Source organism: Mesoplodon bidens, assembly GCF_964165515.1.
Source record: "Mesoplodon bidens genome assembly, chromosome: 2".
In the NCBI taxonomy this organism is placed as follows: Eukaryota; Metazoa; Chordata; class Mammalia; order Artiodactyla; family Ziphiidae; genus Mesoplodon; species Mesoplodon bidens.
Genome location: NC_138177.1, coordinates 170,017,306 through 170,034,241, shown reverse-complemented (window position 1 = coordinate 170,034,241; position 16,936 = coordinate 170,017,306). Strand labels below are relative to the sequence as shown.

The 16,936-nt window shown below is 54.0% G+C and overlaps 1 protein-coding gene and 1 pseudogene across 5 annotated transcripts in view; both read right to left on the bottom strand.

Annotated features, from left to right (window-relative positions):
- Positions 1 to 5,584, bottom strand: part of HSPG2 (heparan sulfate proteoglycan 2) — a 102,693-nt gene extending 97,109 nt beyond the window's left edge. For all 4 annotated transcript variants that reach the window (XM_081255806.1, XM_081255807.1, XM_081255808.1 and 1 more), the window contains exon 1: positions 5,441 to 5,584. In XM_081255806.1, coding sequence (XP_081111932.1) covers positions 5,441 to 5,503 — 63 coding nt within the window. In that variant the 5' untranslated portion in view covers positions 5,504 to 5,584. The remainder of the gene's footprint in view (positions 1 to 5,440) is intronic.
- A 9,996-nt stretch (positions 5,585 to 15,580) lies between these two features.
- LOC308605519 lies at positions 15,581 to 16,430 on the bottom strand (annotated as a pseudogene). The gene is made up of 2 exons: positions 15,959 to 16,430; positions 15,581 to 15,890 (listed from the first exon to the last, which is right to left on the bottom strand). The product of its transcript is annotated as an uncharacterized misc_RNA (transcript).
- Between the last annotated feature and the right edge of the window lie 506 nt (positions 16,431 to 16,936).

Sequence of the window (16,936 nt, the reverse complement as noted above, 5' to 3'; positions counted from 1 at the left end):
ATCCAAAGTCTTTCCTGTGGCTGAGGCTCTGCCCCACCTTCCCTTGCCAAGCCCCTGGCCGCATCCACCAACCCTCACCCATGCTGCTGCAGCCACGTGGGCCCCCCTGCTTTGCGCAGACGCACCAAGCACACCTCTGGGCCTTTGTGTCAGCTGTTACCCCTGCCTGGAGAGCCCTTTCCCTAGACACCTGTAGGGCTCACACCCTCACCTCCTTCAGATCCCTATCCTCTTCCTCGCTTTATTTTCTCTTCCAAACAATTATCGCCACCTGCCATATTATATTTATTGTGTCTCCCTGCACCTTCTATAATGCAAGTCACCTGAGGGAAGGGAATTGGACTTTTATGTTCTCTGCCGCAACCTCGGCACCTAGAACAGGGTCAGGTACTTAGAAGATGCTCAATAAATATCTGTGAAATGAATTTTGAGTCTAACACTTCGGGGACTTTAGTTTACAGAATATTTAATTGCATACACCATTGTCCACTCATTCATTCAACACAGACTGCAAGCCTCTGTGTGCCAGACACCACCCTGAAATCCAGAGCAACAGAGAAACAGGGCACCCTCCTCTGTGGCTCAGGGACAGGGCTCTGGCAGGCAGCCGGGAGCTGGTCCTCAGGACATCTCACAGATGTCACGAGTACCCCCTACCCTGGGATGCTCTTGAATCCCTGCAGGTCCCTGCAGCCCTGGCACACATGGGCATCAAGGAAAGGAGGGGAGGGTGGGTTCTGGGGGCGGCTGACACTTGAAGGTCCCGCATTCCCAGGCCTCAAAGAGCTGCCTTGTTCCCAGGACTTGCAGGACGGTGCCCCTGGCCCAGCCATCCCAGCAGCCACGAGCCACTCCCTTCTCACAGCCGCTATTGACATGCACCCGACGCCACCAGGCTGGGCAGTGAAGCTGGCGGCTCCCCGCGAAGCGAGTTCCACACATTCTTCTGGGTTTCAGTCAGCCAGCTCTGGGCGCTGGGGCAGCCAGCAGGCCCCGGCCAGGCCCTGGAAGCAGGAGGGGGCAGCAGGGCCAAAGAGGCCAAGGCCGGAGCTGGGGCAACATTCCAGCAGGGCCAGGACCCTCAGCCTACCCTCCTGCTTCCTGGCGGGAGAGAGGTGAGGGGAAGGCCGGCGTGGGCCCTGGGAGGAAGGGCAGGGGGCTCCGCAGATCCTTGGGAAGCTGCGGGGAGGTTGGGGGGGGGACGCGGCCACGTTCTGCCCCTCCTCCTCCAGCCTGAGCCCTCACAGCTGGGAGTGGACTGGGGCAGGGGGCAACAGGCCAGGGCTGGGAGCCCTTCCCGCATGTCCCGAGTGGTCTGAGGGTCCAGAACCCACACGTCTGGCCTCCAAGTGGCTTCTGAATCATCGTTCCAGATCTTTCCACATCCTGGGCGGCCCCCTCACCCTCCCTCCTGAGACTCGCCCCAAGGCCAGGCAGCCCTGAAGCCTCTGCAGACTCACCCTAAACCTTCAGCCCCCAGGGAACAGCCAGGGGAATCCAGTGAGGACTCCGGGCCGGGCGGCCAGCCATTCTCCCCTTCACTTCCCACACAGGGTAGGGCCCGGCCTGGCGCACTTAGGCCTTAAGGCCCCTGGATTAATTCAACTGTCTCTAGGGTCTCAGGGAATATTGGTGAGGAAATTAATTAACAAACCTACAAATGAACAGGCAATCCCACAAATGACTGCCCTAGAGTTAAGTCTTTCTAGGCTCCCGCCAGGGCAGGTGTTCCCAGGAGGCCCCATGGACACCAGGGCACACCCATCCTGAGTGCCTCTGTCCCCAAAGCCAGACCCCAATCCTCCTTGCCCGAGGAAGCCCTTGTACCACCTAGGACCTGAGTCCTTTTATCAACATCAGTGGTGACAGTTTTATCAACACCCACCGCCTGCCGGCTACGAGCGAGCGGGATGCCGGTAGGGTGCTGAGGAGCTTCGTGTGGCTTCAAAGCCTGGCTCGTGGGGCCTCCAAGCAAAGTGCATGTGAGTTGTTGGGCAAGTTATACGATCCCTCTGTGCCTCAGTCTCCTCTGCTTAGAAAATGGGGACTGTACTCGTAGCTATAGCTTAATTCATTCAACAGACATGTTTACTGAGCGCTTACTACCTGCCAGGTGTTAAGGAGAGAGCAGCAGTGAACAAAAGCACATAAGGTCCTGCTCGCATGAAGCTTAAACGGGGGGTGGGGTGGGGATAAACAAGTAAATAAATACACATCAGATAGTGACAAGAAGAAAACAGAGCCATGTAAGGGGACAGCGGACATCGGGCAGAGCAGTCAGGGACTTGAGGGAAGTGAGGCAGGGGGTCACGCAGATATTTGGGGGACAAGCATTCTAGGCAAAAGGAACAGCAGATGCAAGGCCCTAAGGTGGGAGCGTGTCTGGCACGGTCCAGAAACAAAGGCCGGCATGTCTGGAGTGCGCAAGCAAGGGGTAAGTGGGCAGGAGGAGAGAGTTGAGAGGGAGAGGGGGAGGCCAGATCTGTAGGGCCTTGGGGGTTAAATTAAGTCAGGGGCTGCGGTCTGACGTGAGCAACATGGGGAGGGCAGGGAGGCTGTGAGCGAGGGAACAACGTGTGAGGATCTGTTGAGAAACTTCATGCGTGGCAGACAGTGGGCACTGGATTAATGTGAACTATCCATATTATTTTGTCAGCATCTGGCAGTACCCCAAGACTGCCCTCCCCACTACTGCAAGCCCTAAACCCAGTCACCTTCTGCCACCTTCCTTCCACCCATCTCCCGGGCTGGGCCTCAGGCCCGCAGATCCCAACTTGCCTGCACTCAGCCTGAGAACAGGCCCGGGCCGAGCCGGTGGGGGTCCTGGACTCCCTGGACACAAGGAACTCGGCTGGTGTGTGGCGGGGCGGGGGGGGTTGTCCATCTCTACCCCCGCCAGCCTCTGCCTCCCTCTGTGGACAGACCTGCACCCTCCCTCTGGAAATCTCCAGCGCACACTCACAACCCCCTCCAGGCGGCAGATCTGGAGCAAGGGGGAAAGACAGCGTGGCCAGTTATGTCAAGGGGAGGGCTGAGGTAACACTGCCCCTGAGGGAAGGGGAGGCTCCTCCATTTCCTGCCTGGCCACAGCCTCCCCAGCAAGAAAACCCAGGGGAGGCAGGAAACAGGTATCTCAGTGACTTCCCCCCTCAGCGCTGGAAAACACCACTATCATCCTCAAGAACCCGTCTCTTGGCGGCGCCGGCTCCAAGAAAGGAAGGGCTAAGGCCCCAGCAGGCCAAGACAGGCCCTGAGTCACCCAGGCCTGGCCCCCTCCCCCAGCAAGCCTTCCCACCTCCTCTGAACTGAAATTACTCCCACACTTAATCACAGACCACTATTCCCTCTGTCTCCTGCCCCCAGTGAGGTCTTGAGCTCCCTAAGGACCACCTTACCCTCCCCTTGCGTCCTACCCTCACCCACTCACTACAGGCTTGCAGACATGAACTGAAAGGCAGGAGAGATAAAGGGCAGCAGATGAGGAGGAGCCCAAGGCTGGCCAGGGCACAGGGCTAGAAGCCTGCTGGCGTTTAAAACTTACAACAAACTTCTCACCCCCATTTTACAGATGTGGAAACTGAGGCTCAGAGAGAGGAACTTGTCCCAGACACACAGCTAGGAAGTGGCAGAGCTGGGATTCGAACATGGGTCTGTAAGACTCCAGAGGCCAAGCTCTTTCCAGCCCTTCTACCCTCAGCCTAGGGTGGGACCATGAAGACCTCGGTGTGGTTGCTGAGGAGACTGTAATCCCACAGGATCAGAGCTGCCTGTTGACCCATCTCAGTTCTGGGAAAGTGCAGCCAGGGCCTGTTTCTGTTCACCCATAAGCCCCCAGTGCTGGATGCACTGGTGCACAGTAGGTGCTCAGCAAGTATCTACTGAATGAATGAACCCTGAACTCCTGCTCACTGTCATGGAATGCTGCCTAAAGATGTGGTGAACGAACAAGTGAATGACGATTGGCTGCAATCTGGGAATTCCTCCCATACACAGCAAACATCTCCTTCCCCCCTCCCCACTCCTGCCATGGTAGAACCCCTGACTAGGGGGCAGAGCTGGGGTAGGGTCAGAAAAGGAACATTTCATGTGCTAGGTTGGTGTCTACCTTTTGGAAAAGTAAAGATCAGTGTTGGGAGGTGCAAGTTCAGGTCAAGACTGGGGAGCAACTGGATGGATGGGCCCTGCTGGATGTGTTGCAGTGAGAGGCTGACAGAGGATTAAGGAAGCTGCCCTGATGGGGATGGGGGAGGAGAGGTGCTGGGTGGGTGGGGCAGGAGAGGTGAGGGGTCAGGTCTGGGGTGGGGGTTAACGAGTGACTCAGGAGGGCAGAGGTGAGAGGGAGCCTGCAAGGCGAGGACAGGGAGTCAGTCACTGGGCAAACACTGGCCAGCTTAGATGAGACCCTCTCTTGGCTCTGAGAACAGGGGACAGGGATGGCCCAGCACCACCTGAAAGAGGGTGGATTGGCTCTGTGGTTCGCCACGCAGGCCCAGATCCCCAGATGTGCCCCATCTACATCTGCCACCAGCTCCCTGCCCACTGACCCCGCCCTGCCCTTCTCAGGTTCACTGGGTCCTCAGAGCCTCTCCGGGCCAAGTGTCCTCTTTCTCTCAGCATGGACCCATTCAAGCTCAGAGTAGGGGGCTGGACTGTAGGGGCAGGCCTACCCTGTACCTTGAAGACCTGGGGAAGAGAAAGCTGGGGAAACAGAGCCACTCACTGTCCACCACAAACTGGCTCAGCAACAGGCACTTTTTGCACGTACTCCACCCAGTCCTGCACTTTGAGGCCGTGTATTCTGAGTTCCCCTTGGGCATGTGGGCTGGTCTCAGAGAGGTTAATAACTTGCTGGAGGTCACACAGTTGCTCAGTGAAGAGCAGAGATTGATTCAATTCCTGGGCTGTGGGACTCCAGGGCCCGTGGGTGTTCCACACAAGAATCAGTTGTGTCCAGAACGGTTCTTTACTTGTGCCTGCCTGGTGACCAGCTCCCCAAGGGGAGAGACGTCGTGGTAAAGTTCCAGTGAGGATGGATATGGTCCCCATCACCACTGAGCGCCCCCGTTCCAAGCTGGCAAAGAAAGGCGTGTCCTCGCCCTGCCGAGTTCCCACCCTGCTCGAAGTTTCTCAGCCTGGCCCCCAGGAATGGCAGGCCGGGCCATGCCTAGCGCGAGTCTGAGACTCAGCAACGTGGCCGGGCGACCCACGGGCTCCCACGAGGGCCGGCCCCGCCCCCGGTCCGTCGCGGGGTCCCCTGGGTGCCCTTCGGGAGAGCCCCACGGAGGAGGGTGGCTCCGGCCTGTGCCGGCCCGGGGTCCCTGGCGGGCGCCGCCGTCCCGGGCCAGAGTCCCAGCCGCGCAGCCTCGGCGCCCCAGCCAAGGTGGCGGGGGCGGCGAGCGGGGCCCCGGGCGCCTCCCGCCTCTCCGCCCCGCACACTCACCCCGAGCAGCCGCCCGTGCAGCACCAGCGCCAGCAGCAGCGCGCCCACCGCCTGCCGCCCCATGGCCCGGCCCGCTCCGTTCACTCGCTCGCTCGGCGCCCGCCCGCAGCCGCCCGCTCGCCAGGCTGCCGAGTCCTCGGGACAGGGCGGCCCACTCCAGCCACCCCCACCCTTCCCGCGGCCGCCCCGCCCCCGGGGCAAGGCCCCGCCCCCGGGTCTCCCCGCCCCGGGCACCAGGCCCCGCCCCCTGGACCGCCCCGGGACTGAGGGCTGCGCTCTCCCCGGCCCGCTGCGCAGCCAACTGAGCCTTTGTCTGGGCCCCCAGCCCCCTCCAGGCGGGCCGCGGCCCAACCCGGCTCCCCGCCAAACCCGGCCTGGAGTCTGGGATGGGACGGGGGCTGGGGCCCTGCGCGTTGGACCACCCTCCCTCCACGTGCACGCCTCTCCCGCACCTCCCCACCGACCCCCGGACTCCTAAATCCATCTGCTCTCACACCCTTTCACACTCCGCAGACGTGACTGCACGCGGGCCGCTCTCCAGGACCTTCCAGAATAGCACGCGCTCACACGGGCGCGTTTGGTACACGCGCTCACTACAACTTTGGCTCACAAGATTACCTGCACACTTATAACTTTCACACGCTAACGTGCTCATCCACTGCCCGTGAACGCTTGCACACGCTCACTCCCTTCACCCAACTTTCATATACTAACAGTCCTCCCCGACTCAAAAGATCACTCTATCCCTTGAAAACCCTCACCTCTACAGGTGCCGCAGTGGACACAGCTTATACACACACACTCAGCTGACCACGTTCATAGTCACATTTTCACACACATATGTGAATCCCAGGACAGGAAGCAGAAAGACGTTTTCATGCTCAGATTCCCCACAGGGTCTCACAGCTCACACAGAGGCCAACATAATTTTTTTTTTTTCTTTTTTTTGCGGTACGCGGGCCTCTCACTGTTGTGGCCTCTCCTGTTGCGGAGCACAGGCTCCAGTCGCGCAGGCTCAGCAGCCATGGCTCACGGGCCCAGCCGCTCCACGGCATGTGGGATCTTCCCGGACCGGGGCACGAACCCGTGTCCCCTGCATCGGCAGGCGGACTCTCAACCACTGCACCACCAGGGAAGCCCCAACATAATTTCTTACACGCACAGCACCTGCATTTTTTTTACATTTTCTCAGTACCTCACAGTGGGCACTCAATACGAACCTGAATTACCCCTGATACACGCCATTCTCCGCATAAATCACTCACAGGCCAACTTTGATTCACATAAATCACAGCCCCACTGCCAGAGATGCACCATCTCACACACCCAGGCCCAGACACAAACAGACACTGCCAAAGCCCATCACAGATGCTTGGGAGGTAAATCACAGGCCCTGATGACACAGACCCACAGACAACACACACAGCCAAGCCACCAGGCCTCCCCAGGCCATGGTCTCCTTGCTGCCTGAGAATTTCTAGGGCAGCCCAGGCTGATGGGTGGAGAGAAAACTGGGGTGTGTAAGTGTGTGTGTGTCACTTAAAGGAAAACCTTTTGAGTCACGATGGAGGAGAATAAAAACTGAAGTTTCCATTGTTTCCTGTGAGAGTTGCTAGGTTCCAGAGACTCACAACTGGGGTCTGCAGCCAGGAGTGAGGTGAGCTGTGGACAGAAGGAAATGCCCAGCTCACTGGGCGGCACCAGGCCTGGCTCCGGAAGGCATGTTCCCTGTGATAAGGGCCGGCCTGCAGTCTCCCAAGCACTCTGAAGCCTCCCATCTGGGAGATGAGAAAACACTGGCATCCTGACTGGCACCTGGGGGATTAAGAAAATACTGGCATCCTGACTCCCATCCCAGATAAATGCCCCATCTCCAAAAGCTGGGGTCTTCTCCACCCTGTGGGGTGTATCTAGGGGACCAGCTCAGAGCTGTAAGGGGCAGAAACTACATTCACAGTGGTTTGGCCAACTCCCCGGCCCCAACCCAGATGCCAGACACAGCACTGAATAAGGTCTGTTTCTGCTCCAGACAGGGAGGTAGGGCGGACAGAGGAGGGATGCCTGATCTTGGCCCTTGGTGAACCCCTAACCTGATGGAGGGAAAGGGGAGGATATAATCCCTGTCCTCATGGTGTTCTCAGTCTGCTGGAGAATCCTGCCTCCATCACCTTGCTGTGCAATCTTGAACAGATTTTTCAATCTTTCCACGACTCCATTTCATCATTTACACAAGGAGAATAATGTTCAGACCTCTGTCACAGTGCTGTTATGAGGATTAAAATGAATTCGTATATTTACTTTTTAAAAAGAACAGTTTGGGGCACATGGTAAGCCCTAAATAAGCGGTAGCCATTTCTTTCTTTCTTTTTTTGTGGCAGGGCAGGGGTGGTGCGCGCTGCGGCATGCAAGATCTTAGTTCCCCGCCCAGGGATGGAACCCATACCCCCTGCATTGGGAGTGCAGAGTCTTAACCACTGGACCGCCACGGAAGTCCCAGCCATTTCTTTTATTAACTGTTTCTGGGTGAGCTCCCAATCTAGAGAGGGAGACACAACTCTTCCCTCAGGGGACTCCAGTCTGATGGAGGAGCAGTCCCTGCACCCAGTGTCGCTCTCAGTCTGAAGGCCAGATGCAGCCCCCAACCCCAATGACCTCTAGTCTGATGGGGGAGTACAGCCTTGCACTCATCAAACTTCCCTGTCTGATGAGGAAAACTACAAAACTCCACTGACTTCAGAGTTGACAGGTGGCCAGCCTTGGTGGCAGGATTTTTCCAAGGCCTTGCCTGCCCGTGGAGGGTCAGCATCCTTTACAAATTGCATTTTGTGAGCTGCCTCAATGTTCCCTACCTCGGGCCCTTTAAGTCCCAGAGCCTTGGCTTCTTGGATGATTTGCTCATAAGCAAAGGAAAAGGAGAACAAGCAACTCTTTGTAGATGTTTGGTCAAGACTAAATCTGAGCTATAAGTCTTGCTTCCTAAAAGAGGTTGAGGAAAGAGATGGTAAAGCTTACTGGACTGGAAGGAACTGGGCTGACGTGGAGGGCAGGAAATATGGCCTGTCGAGAAAGTTCCAGAGTAACTCCACCTACCCTGAGGATTGGTCATCCCCTTATTTATTCTGCATCCTCTCCTTCCCACTAAGGGATTTGGCTGGCTCTGTTTCATTTTGCTGTCCTCGATATCTTTAGTAAATGTTCTCAAGTTGCTTTGTCTAGGGCCTGGCTATCTCCTCATATGGCTTAGAAGGGGAGCAGAGGCAAGGCCTTCCAGGCTCTTGCTGAGCCCAGGAGGCACCTATCATCGCACTGTATGTACTCATAGCTCTGGGTGCTGGTCACACTCTTTGGGAGAGAAACAACTCAAGCCTCACACAAGGTTCCTTAGATAAGGGGAGACTACCAGAGTTTGGATAGGCAAGAGCAGCCAAACAATTTGGCTTCTGAGAAACAGGAGTCTGATCTAGTCTGATGGGGGAGTATAGACTTTGTGGGTCACCTGTCTGCCAGAGTGTGTGGGTCACCTGTCTGCCACTACAAAATCGACAAGACTCAACTTCTACTGGCTTCCACTCCTACTCCAAACCTTTTCTTTGCCTTGGAGCTTCTCACTCATCTCATATTCCTTTATTCATTCAGGGCTGCAGTGGATGGTTGGGCAGGTTGTTCACTGAACAAGGGTATGCAGCCAAAGGGATCCTGTTGTGGTGTTACATCTGCCCAGAGGGGGTAACTTTTGTAATATGAGCAAAGGTTAGCTGTGGCCCTGCATTCATTCAACAATGAAAGTAAACATCTATTATGCACAAGGGATGCAATGCCTGTGTGGGAAAACACATGCCGGCAGGGCAAGGATATGTACTTGGGTGAGAATATGGAACAGGAAATTGGTGTGAAAGGGAGTGGGATGGAGGAGAGGGAACCAGGAGATGATGTGGAGAAGAGGAAGAAGAGGAGGGAGGAAACAGTTCTAAGCAGGCAGAGAAAATTCATGGAGAGGGAGGGCAAGCATGCAAGGCAGGGAGGTGCAACCCTGGCCAACTCTCCAGCCACACGCCTCCCCCACCCTGGTCTTTGCACATGCGGTTCCTTCTCCTTAAGGGCTACTCTCACCCAACACCCACCCCACTTCACTCTACTACTCTTTTTTTAGGATTCAGCTCAAACCTCATGTCACCATAGAAGCCTCCCTGACCTCCCAGGTTATATCATGTCCCTCATTATGCTTTCCCACAACCTCCTTCCCCCATGTTTCTCCCTCTTAACATTTTTGACAATTGCAATAATTTGGAAGGCCATTTAATATGAAGAGGCATAATGAAGGCAGAGAACGTGACTACCTGCTTTCTGACTTGTTCCCAACTGTATCCCCTGTGAAGGGCACAGTGCCTGGCAAAGTTGGCATTTGAATTATTTTACCTGAATGAAAGAACAAGTTGGTTCAAGCAAAGCATAGCGTAAATGTCCCCAGCATAGCGTAAATGTCCCCTTCATAGCATAAATGTCCCCTTTCTGGTTTGTACTTGGGGCAAAGATAAACTCTCCTCACAGTCTGATCAACATTGAATCTCACTTGATCACAGTCCTAGGCAGTAGGCAAGTGAGTGTATTTTATTACCACCCTTTTCAGACAAGGAAACTGAGGCCCAGGGGATGAAGTGGCTCGCCTACATCACACAGTGCCAGGAGCCATGATGGAGCCAGGATTCATGTCCATGTCTGTCTGACTCTAGAACCCACATTCTCAACCCCTCCTCGTATTTCCCCAACACCCCTCGTCATTATCAAGTGCTTTCTTGCTGAGCTTCCACCTTGGGGCCTCACGGATCACCTGCCCTCTGAGCTGCTCCTTGGAAAGGGGGTTCCCTGGTCAAGAAGTTTGGGAACTCTGTACTCTTTCCCACACTTTGGCCATCTCGAGGGACACCAGCACAGGAGAGTTTCTGAGTAGGCCTCCAGTAAAGTCGCCTGTCCAACTCTGCTTAACCCAGCATTCCTCAACATATTCAAGAATGGAACCCACTTGTTTTTTGGAAAAACCTTTTAACGTCTCACAAGACTGGTGTTTCTCCTAACACACTTGGCAAATACTGCCCCTGACTCCTGAGCTGACCATAAATGGTCTCTGTAATTGGAATTTGTCACTCGAGCCCCTCACACCACCACCACTCCCCTCCATCCAGGCTGGAGTTCTCATGGCCTCCATACAGCCCCTCACATTCCTGCCCACACACCCCTGCTTCAGCTCTAGAAGATGTCTGCGTGGGGGCCGTAGTTGGAGCTCCATAAATGCTCAGTTTCCTTCCTTTGTCACTGCACACATGGGCATTTTACCTCCTGTGATCAGCACATGCTGACGATTTCCTGTCTTATTTTTCTCACTTAACATTTTCATAAACACAGTTCTATGTGTCAGTCAAGACGAGGGCTACTTAAAAATGGCTCTGTGGACCAGTGCCAGTCCCCACACTGTGTATTACCAGTCTGAGATGAGATAAGAAGTTTGCTCAGAGCGTAAATCAACTGTGTCATAAGCACTCTGTTTAGCTCAGCTGATACTATTTTTTTCTTGGAATACTTAGTCCGTTTTGGAAGCAGCTCATGGATTTACATTCTGGTACGAGCTCTTCATTGCAGTTGGTAATCGTTAGCAATTTGTGGGCCAGCGACTCTGAATAGCAGTCGTGTTGACTTCGCACGTAATATTTCTTTTAGAAAAATTTTATTTATTTATTTGGTTGTGCTGGGTCTTAGTTGCGGCAGGCGGGTTCCTCAGTTATGGCGTGAGAACTCTTAGTTGCGGCATGCATGTGGGATCTAGTTCCTTGACCAAGGATCGAACCCGGGGCCCCTGCATTGGGAGCGTGGAGTCTTATCCACTGCGCCACCAGGGAAGTCCCGATATTTCTAATAATTATTTGGCGTCAGGTCTCATCAGCACACCATTATTCATTAACCCTATCCTGTCTTTGGGTATTTGGGCTGCCTCCAGGTCTCTGTGATTCATAAAGCATTGCTCTGAGCTGATATGTATGCATCTGTCGGTTTATTTTTGTAGTTCCCCCAGTTATTCAGGACCACAAACCTGAGGCCAGAGAGGTGGGGTGGCTTCCGCAGGGTCACGAGTGACAGAGGCAGGCCACACACTCAGACCTCCTGACCCCCAGCCCCTTGTTCCTTCCTCCAGCCTGCACTGCCCTTCCTACTGGGCAGACTTTCCGCCCCTTTCATACTTTTCTTTGCTAGGCTATAAGCCTTCTGCAGTGTTCCCACATGTTGTCTTTTGGAGCTTGAGGGAAATCCTTTTGGAATGTCCTGTGCCTTCTCCCTCGAGTTCCCGGCTTTGTTCAATTGTTCATGAGAAATTCCTGCCCTGTTGGGAGGGGCTCAGGAGGCTGTTAAAAGAGTTTGCCAAAAATGGTGGTACCAACTCGGGCAGAGCACGCATCTGCCTCTCTTGAGATTTCTGCTTAAAAGGGGGTTGTGTGGATGCAACTAGTGGGGAGGGTGTCACACACCCCCAGTTTTCTGTTTCCTCTGTAGAGCAAGCAGCACCAGTCACGTGCTGGCAGAAGAGATAAAGTGGGCCTCAGGAATGGGTGTGGGGTGGGCTAAGGCTTAGGAGGTTAGATTCAGAGATGAGGAAAGTTTAGGGTATGGTGAAGGTCAGGAATAGGATGAGTGTGTCTCGGCAACACACACCTTGGTAACACAAAAAGCTGTGTTTATTTCCTAGAATCATAGAATCATGATATCAGATTAACTGTTTGAAAAGGGCCATATCAGATTGTTTGTTTTAAAATAAATTTATTTATTTATTTTTGGCCACGCTGGGTCTTCATTGCCATGCACGGTCTTTCTCTAGTTGCCGCAAGCAGGGGCTACTCTTTGTTGCAGTGCATGGACTTCTCATTGTGGTGGCTTCTCTTGTTGCAGAGCACGGGCCTTAGGTGTGCAGCTTCAGTAGTTGTGGCTCTTGGGATCTAGAGTGCAGGCTCAGTAGTTGTGGCGCACGGGCTTAGTTGCTCCACGGCATGTGGGATCTTCCCGGACCAGGGCTCGAACCCATGTCCCCTGCATTGGCAGGCAGATTCTTAACCACTGAGCCACCAGGGAAGTCCCCCAGATTGTTTTAAATATACAAAAGGATTTCTAATATCATGCACCTATACTCAGTGTTACCAAAGGCCGCAGGGACCAGTGGATTGGGTAATTGAGACCACAGGTGGGCTTTGAGGGAATTTCTCCTTTTGTTTATTATTTCCTGGGAAGAACGGATTTGAGGTTAATGCTGCCGTGATCAGAACACTGGTGTTGGGGGCAGCCCGAACCTCCAGGGTTAAATACCATCCTTGCTTTGTCTAAATTTCTGCATATTTTGGAGGCCAAGGTTTACCCCTCTTTCTCTTGGAATCTGTTCAATAAATACTGAGAAAGAAACTGCACTTTGGATAGAAAGGGCACTGGTTGAGGGGCAGAGCCCTGGGGTAGAATTCCAGCTCTGCTATTTACCAGCTGCCTCAGTTTCCCCCTCTGTAAAATGGGTACTAAAACCTAGCCTCGCAAGGAGCAGAGGGCTGTGAGCCTATGTTTTAGGCCTTGGTAGCATGCCTGACACACAGTGTGGGTGCTCAATAACAGTGACATACGTCTGCAGGTGTGAAGGACTTTCCCCAGCCACCCTCAGCAGCAGGGACACGTAAGCTGCTTCTGTACACAAGATGGATAGCACAGCAGCCTCTGGCATTGTTCTGCAGCCGGTGTGCTGCTTCCTGTTTACATGGACCCTGCAGATGCATGGCTTGAACAGTGGACATGGGGGACTTCCTGTGACCTCTGCCTGGCCACACGGAGCAGAGGGCCTTCTCTAACTAAGAACCTTCTCTGGACTTGGGCTGAGTGACCGGTGGGAGAGAATCATGAGTAGTGAGTTTCTACCCTGAGTAAGAGTTAGGGCAGCGCAGGGATCCTGTCCCTTTTGGGTACAATCTAATCCTCAATCTTCAAACTTGAGCACTCGCTATGTACAGAGCTCTGCACTGACATCTATCATTCACTGAGCACCTACTATGTGCAAGATGTTGTAATCATGAAGATAATTATTATTACTGAGTGCCTGCTCTGCACATAGTACTCTATAATGAAAATGTCAACCTCTTTTTTTTTGTTTTTTTTTGGCTATGTTGTGGGGTTTGAGGGATCTTAGTTCCCCGACCAGGGATCGAACTCGGGCCCTGGCTGTAAGAGTGCCGAGTCCTAACCGGACCACCAGGGAATTCCCTCAAACAGTTTTTTTGGAGAGCCACTGTGTTCTATAACTGTAACCATCTTCATCATAATCATTTGTTCCTGACCGCTCTGTGCCTCAGTTTCCTCATCTATACAATAGGGACAATCCTTTCTTAAAGGATTGATGAGATGATTGAGTTAATACACACAAAGCACTTAAAACAATGCCTGGAGTATATTTAAGAGCTTAATAAATGTTGGCTGTCATGATTAACATTATTAGTTATTGAATATTCATTGTGTGTGTGATACTGTGATTCTTCTTTTTTTTAAATAAATGTATTTATGTATTTATTTTTGGCTGCGTTGGGTCTTTGTTGCTGTGCATGGGCTTTCTCTAGTTGCGGCGAGTGGAGGCTACTCTTAGTTGCAGTGCGCGGGCTTCTCATTGAGGTGGCTTCTCTTCTTTCAGAGCACGGACTCTAGGCGCGTGGGCTTCAGTAGTTGTGGCACATGGGCTCAGTAGTTATGGCTCACAGGCTCTATAGAGCAGACTCAGTAGTTGTGGTGCACGGGCTTAGTTGCTCCGCGGCATGTGGGATCTTCCCGGACCAGGGCTCGAACCTGTGTCCCCTGAATTGGCAGGCGGATTCTTAACAACTGCACCACCGGGGAAACTTTGTGATTATTCTTAAGGTAATAATAGTTAAGGTTACTGAACACCTATTGGGCACGAGAGTTTGTAATCAACATCAGTGTAATAACTGAGCTCCTCTTGTGAGCCAGAACTGGGCTAGATAGGGGAGACCCCGAGAGCAGTGTCCTGGTCAAGGGACTGATTCTCTGATTAGGGGAAATTGGACTGTTTTGAAAGTAGGCCTCTCCAGGAGAGTCAAGGTTGACTCAAATGCAAATATGTGCCTAGAGCAAGAAGGGGATGCCTTGAGTGGCCAGAGAGAGTGTTTAGGAAACAGGACACTCTTGAACTATCTCTTGAGCTGGGCCAAAATGGACCCCAACGAGCTGTATTCCTGTGAATGTTCGCCTGGGCAATGGGTCACTAGGGGCCTGAGCACCCACCAGACAAAGGCCAAAGTCTTCTCCCTAGGGAGGGAATGGATGCAAGAGACAGAATAAAGTGTGCTGCACTGCTGAGCTTTGGACCCAGGGAGGATCTCCCCAGTCCTCAGAGATAGAATAAAAGTGGAGGTGAGGGCTTCCCTGGTGGTGCAGTGGTTGAGAGTCCACCTGCCAATGCAGGGGACACGGGTTCGTGCCCCGGTCCAGGAAGATCCCGCATGACATGGAGCGGCTAGGCCCGTGAGCCATGGCCACTGAGCCTGTGCGTCCGGAGCCTGTGCTCCGCAACGGGAGAGGCCACAACAGTGAGAGGCCTGCGTACCGCAAAAAAAAAAAAGAAGAATATGAATAGGGATTGAGAATGAACAGCCTCAGCAGAGGCTAAGGGAGGCTGAGAAGCTCCCCAGTGATTCATTCAAGGTGTAAATCAGAGATTCCAAACTCAGATCTGTGGGCCTCATATTCAGCTTGCAAGTACTTTTGTTCAGCCCTCAAACACCATGATATTTTTAAATTCGTTGCTAACACATAGAAAATCAGATTCCTGGCTTCTCTTGAAAAGGCAACCGCCCATTTGAGAGCTGGGTTTAGATGAGGTATCCCCTCTCCACTCAGCCACAGTCTCCACCACTCCCTACTACCACCCAGCCCCCTTCACCCATTCACCTTTACCTGCCCGGCCCTGTAGGTCCTCAAGTGTCTAACCCCCCATCTAAATGGCTGTCCCCACCCCCCCCCCAGTGGAGGCTTGGAAGGTACATTTTGCCACAGACAATTTATTGTCCACAACTGCAGCCTGATGGACATGTGCCCACTTCACAGTTGGTGTCAATGTCACCACCAGCTACAGGGCTTAGAGATGGGCTCAGGGGCTCTCCAGTCCAAGAGGATTGCTTCCCAGAACTTGGGCAGATGACCTAAGGAAAAGATCCCATTGCCGAACAGAGGGAGCTCAGGCAACTTTATCCCCGGCTTCTGTGGCAGCATGGGAGTGAGGTTCCAGCTAGGAGGCCCGTGAGGGCAGCTCGGGTTGGTGGAGTCATCCACGTACTGCAAAGCATGGACAGCCCTGGAGGACGGTGCCATGCAGGTGCTGGCACAGGAGTTGTCAGAGGCAGCCAGTCTGGTGCTGGGGTTGGAGTACCTGGGGGGGAAGGAGTGGTCCACGTGGTCCAGGTGGATGGAGTTGGCAGCGCGTTCCAGGTAGCTGACTGCAAGCTCGGCAGGCTCAGGGATGACTTAGGGCGGTTGGTGTAGAAGGCATTGGTGGATCTGGCAAGGTAGTTGATGTCTCTGATGAGTTGGTCCAGAGAGGTGGGGCCAGAGGGACCCGAGGCACGATCTGTACAGAGCAGGCAGTGGGGACTGCCACGACAAGTGGGCTTTCTGGCCACCTTGGGGCACTTCAACAAGTGGCTTGTCTCCACACACCTGGAGTTGTAGGGCTGGCCTATGCAGATTCTCCTCACTGGAAGTCTGGGGGAGCCGGGGTTGTCGGACTGCTCTGAAGGGCTGCTGCTTGCCTCTGAGCCACTCAGGTACGAGAGCACTTGAGGTTGTTAGCCCCGGTCACGCTGGGGCCGTGGGACCAGCCTGGAGTCCCAGCCTGGGCCAGAAAGGACACATTGGTGGGATGGTTCAAGTGGCTGCAGGTGTTAGAACGGCTCACTTGGCATCCAGGCATCGTCCCAATCGGGCAGACAAAGCTCCGTGGTGTGGAACTGCTGAGAATTCACCTGGAAGCTGGTCCCCCGGGCCTGGGGAGGAGAGAGCTGGGTCACCTCTCCTTGGCTCCCTGCCACCTCCCCCTGGGTTTTCTTGCCGGGTGTTCCTCTTCCCATCCTCCTCCCAAGCCCAGGGATTTTCAAGCTGGAAAACGGCCACCCTATTCTTCAGAAAGCACAGAGGACAAGAGATGGGGAAGCCAAGGCAAGACCCTGAGAACAACTGAGGCCAGAGGACCCCTAAAAAAAGTGGGGCAGTCTCTGTTTTCCTTTAACTCTAGCCCACATTCTGAAATTCCTATTTACCTTTTTTTTTTTTTTTTTTTTTTTTTTGCGGTACGTGGTCCTCTCACCGTTGTGGCCTCTCCCGTTGCGGAGCACAGGCTCCGGACGCGCAGGCTCAGCGGCCATGCCTCACGGGCCCAGCCGCTCCACGGCATGTGGGATCTTCCTGGACCGGGGCACG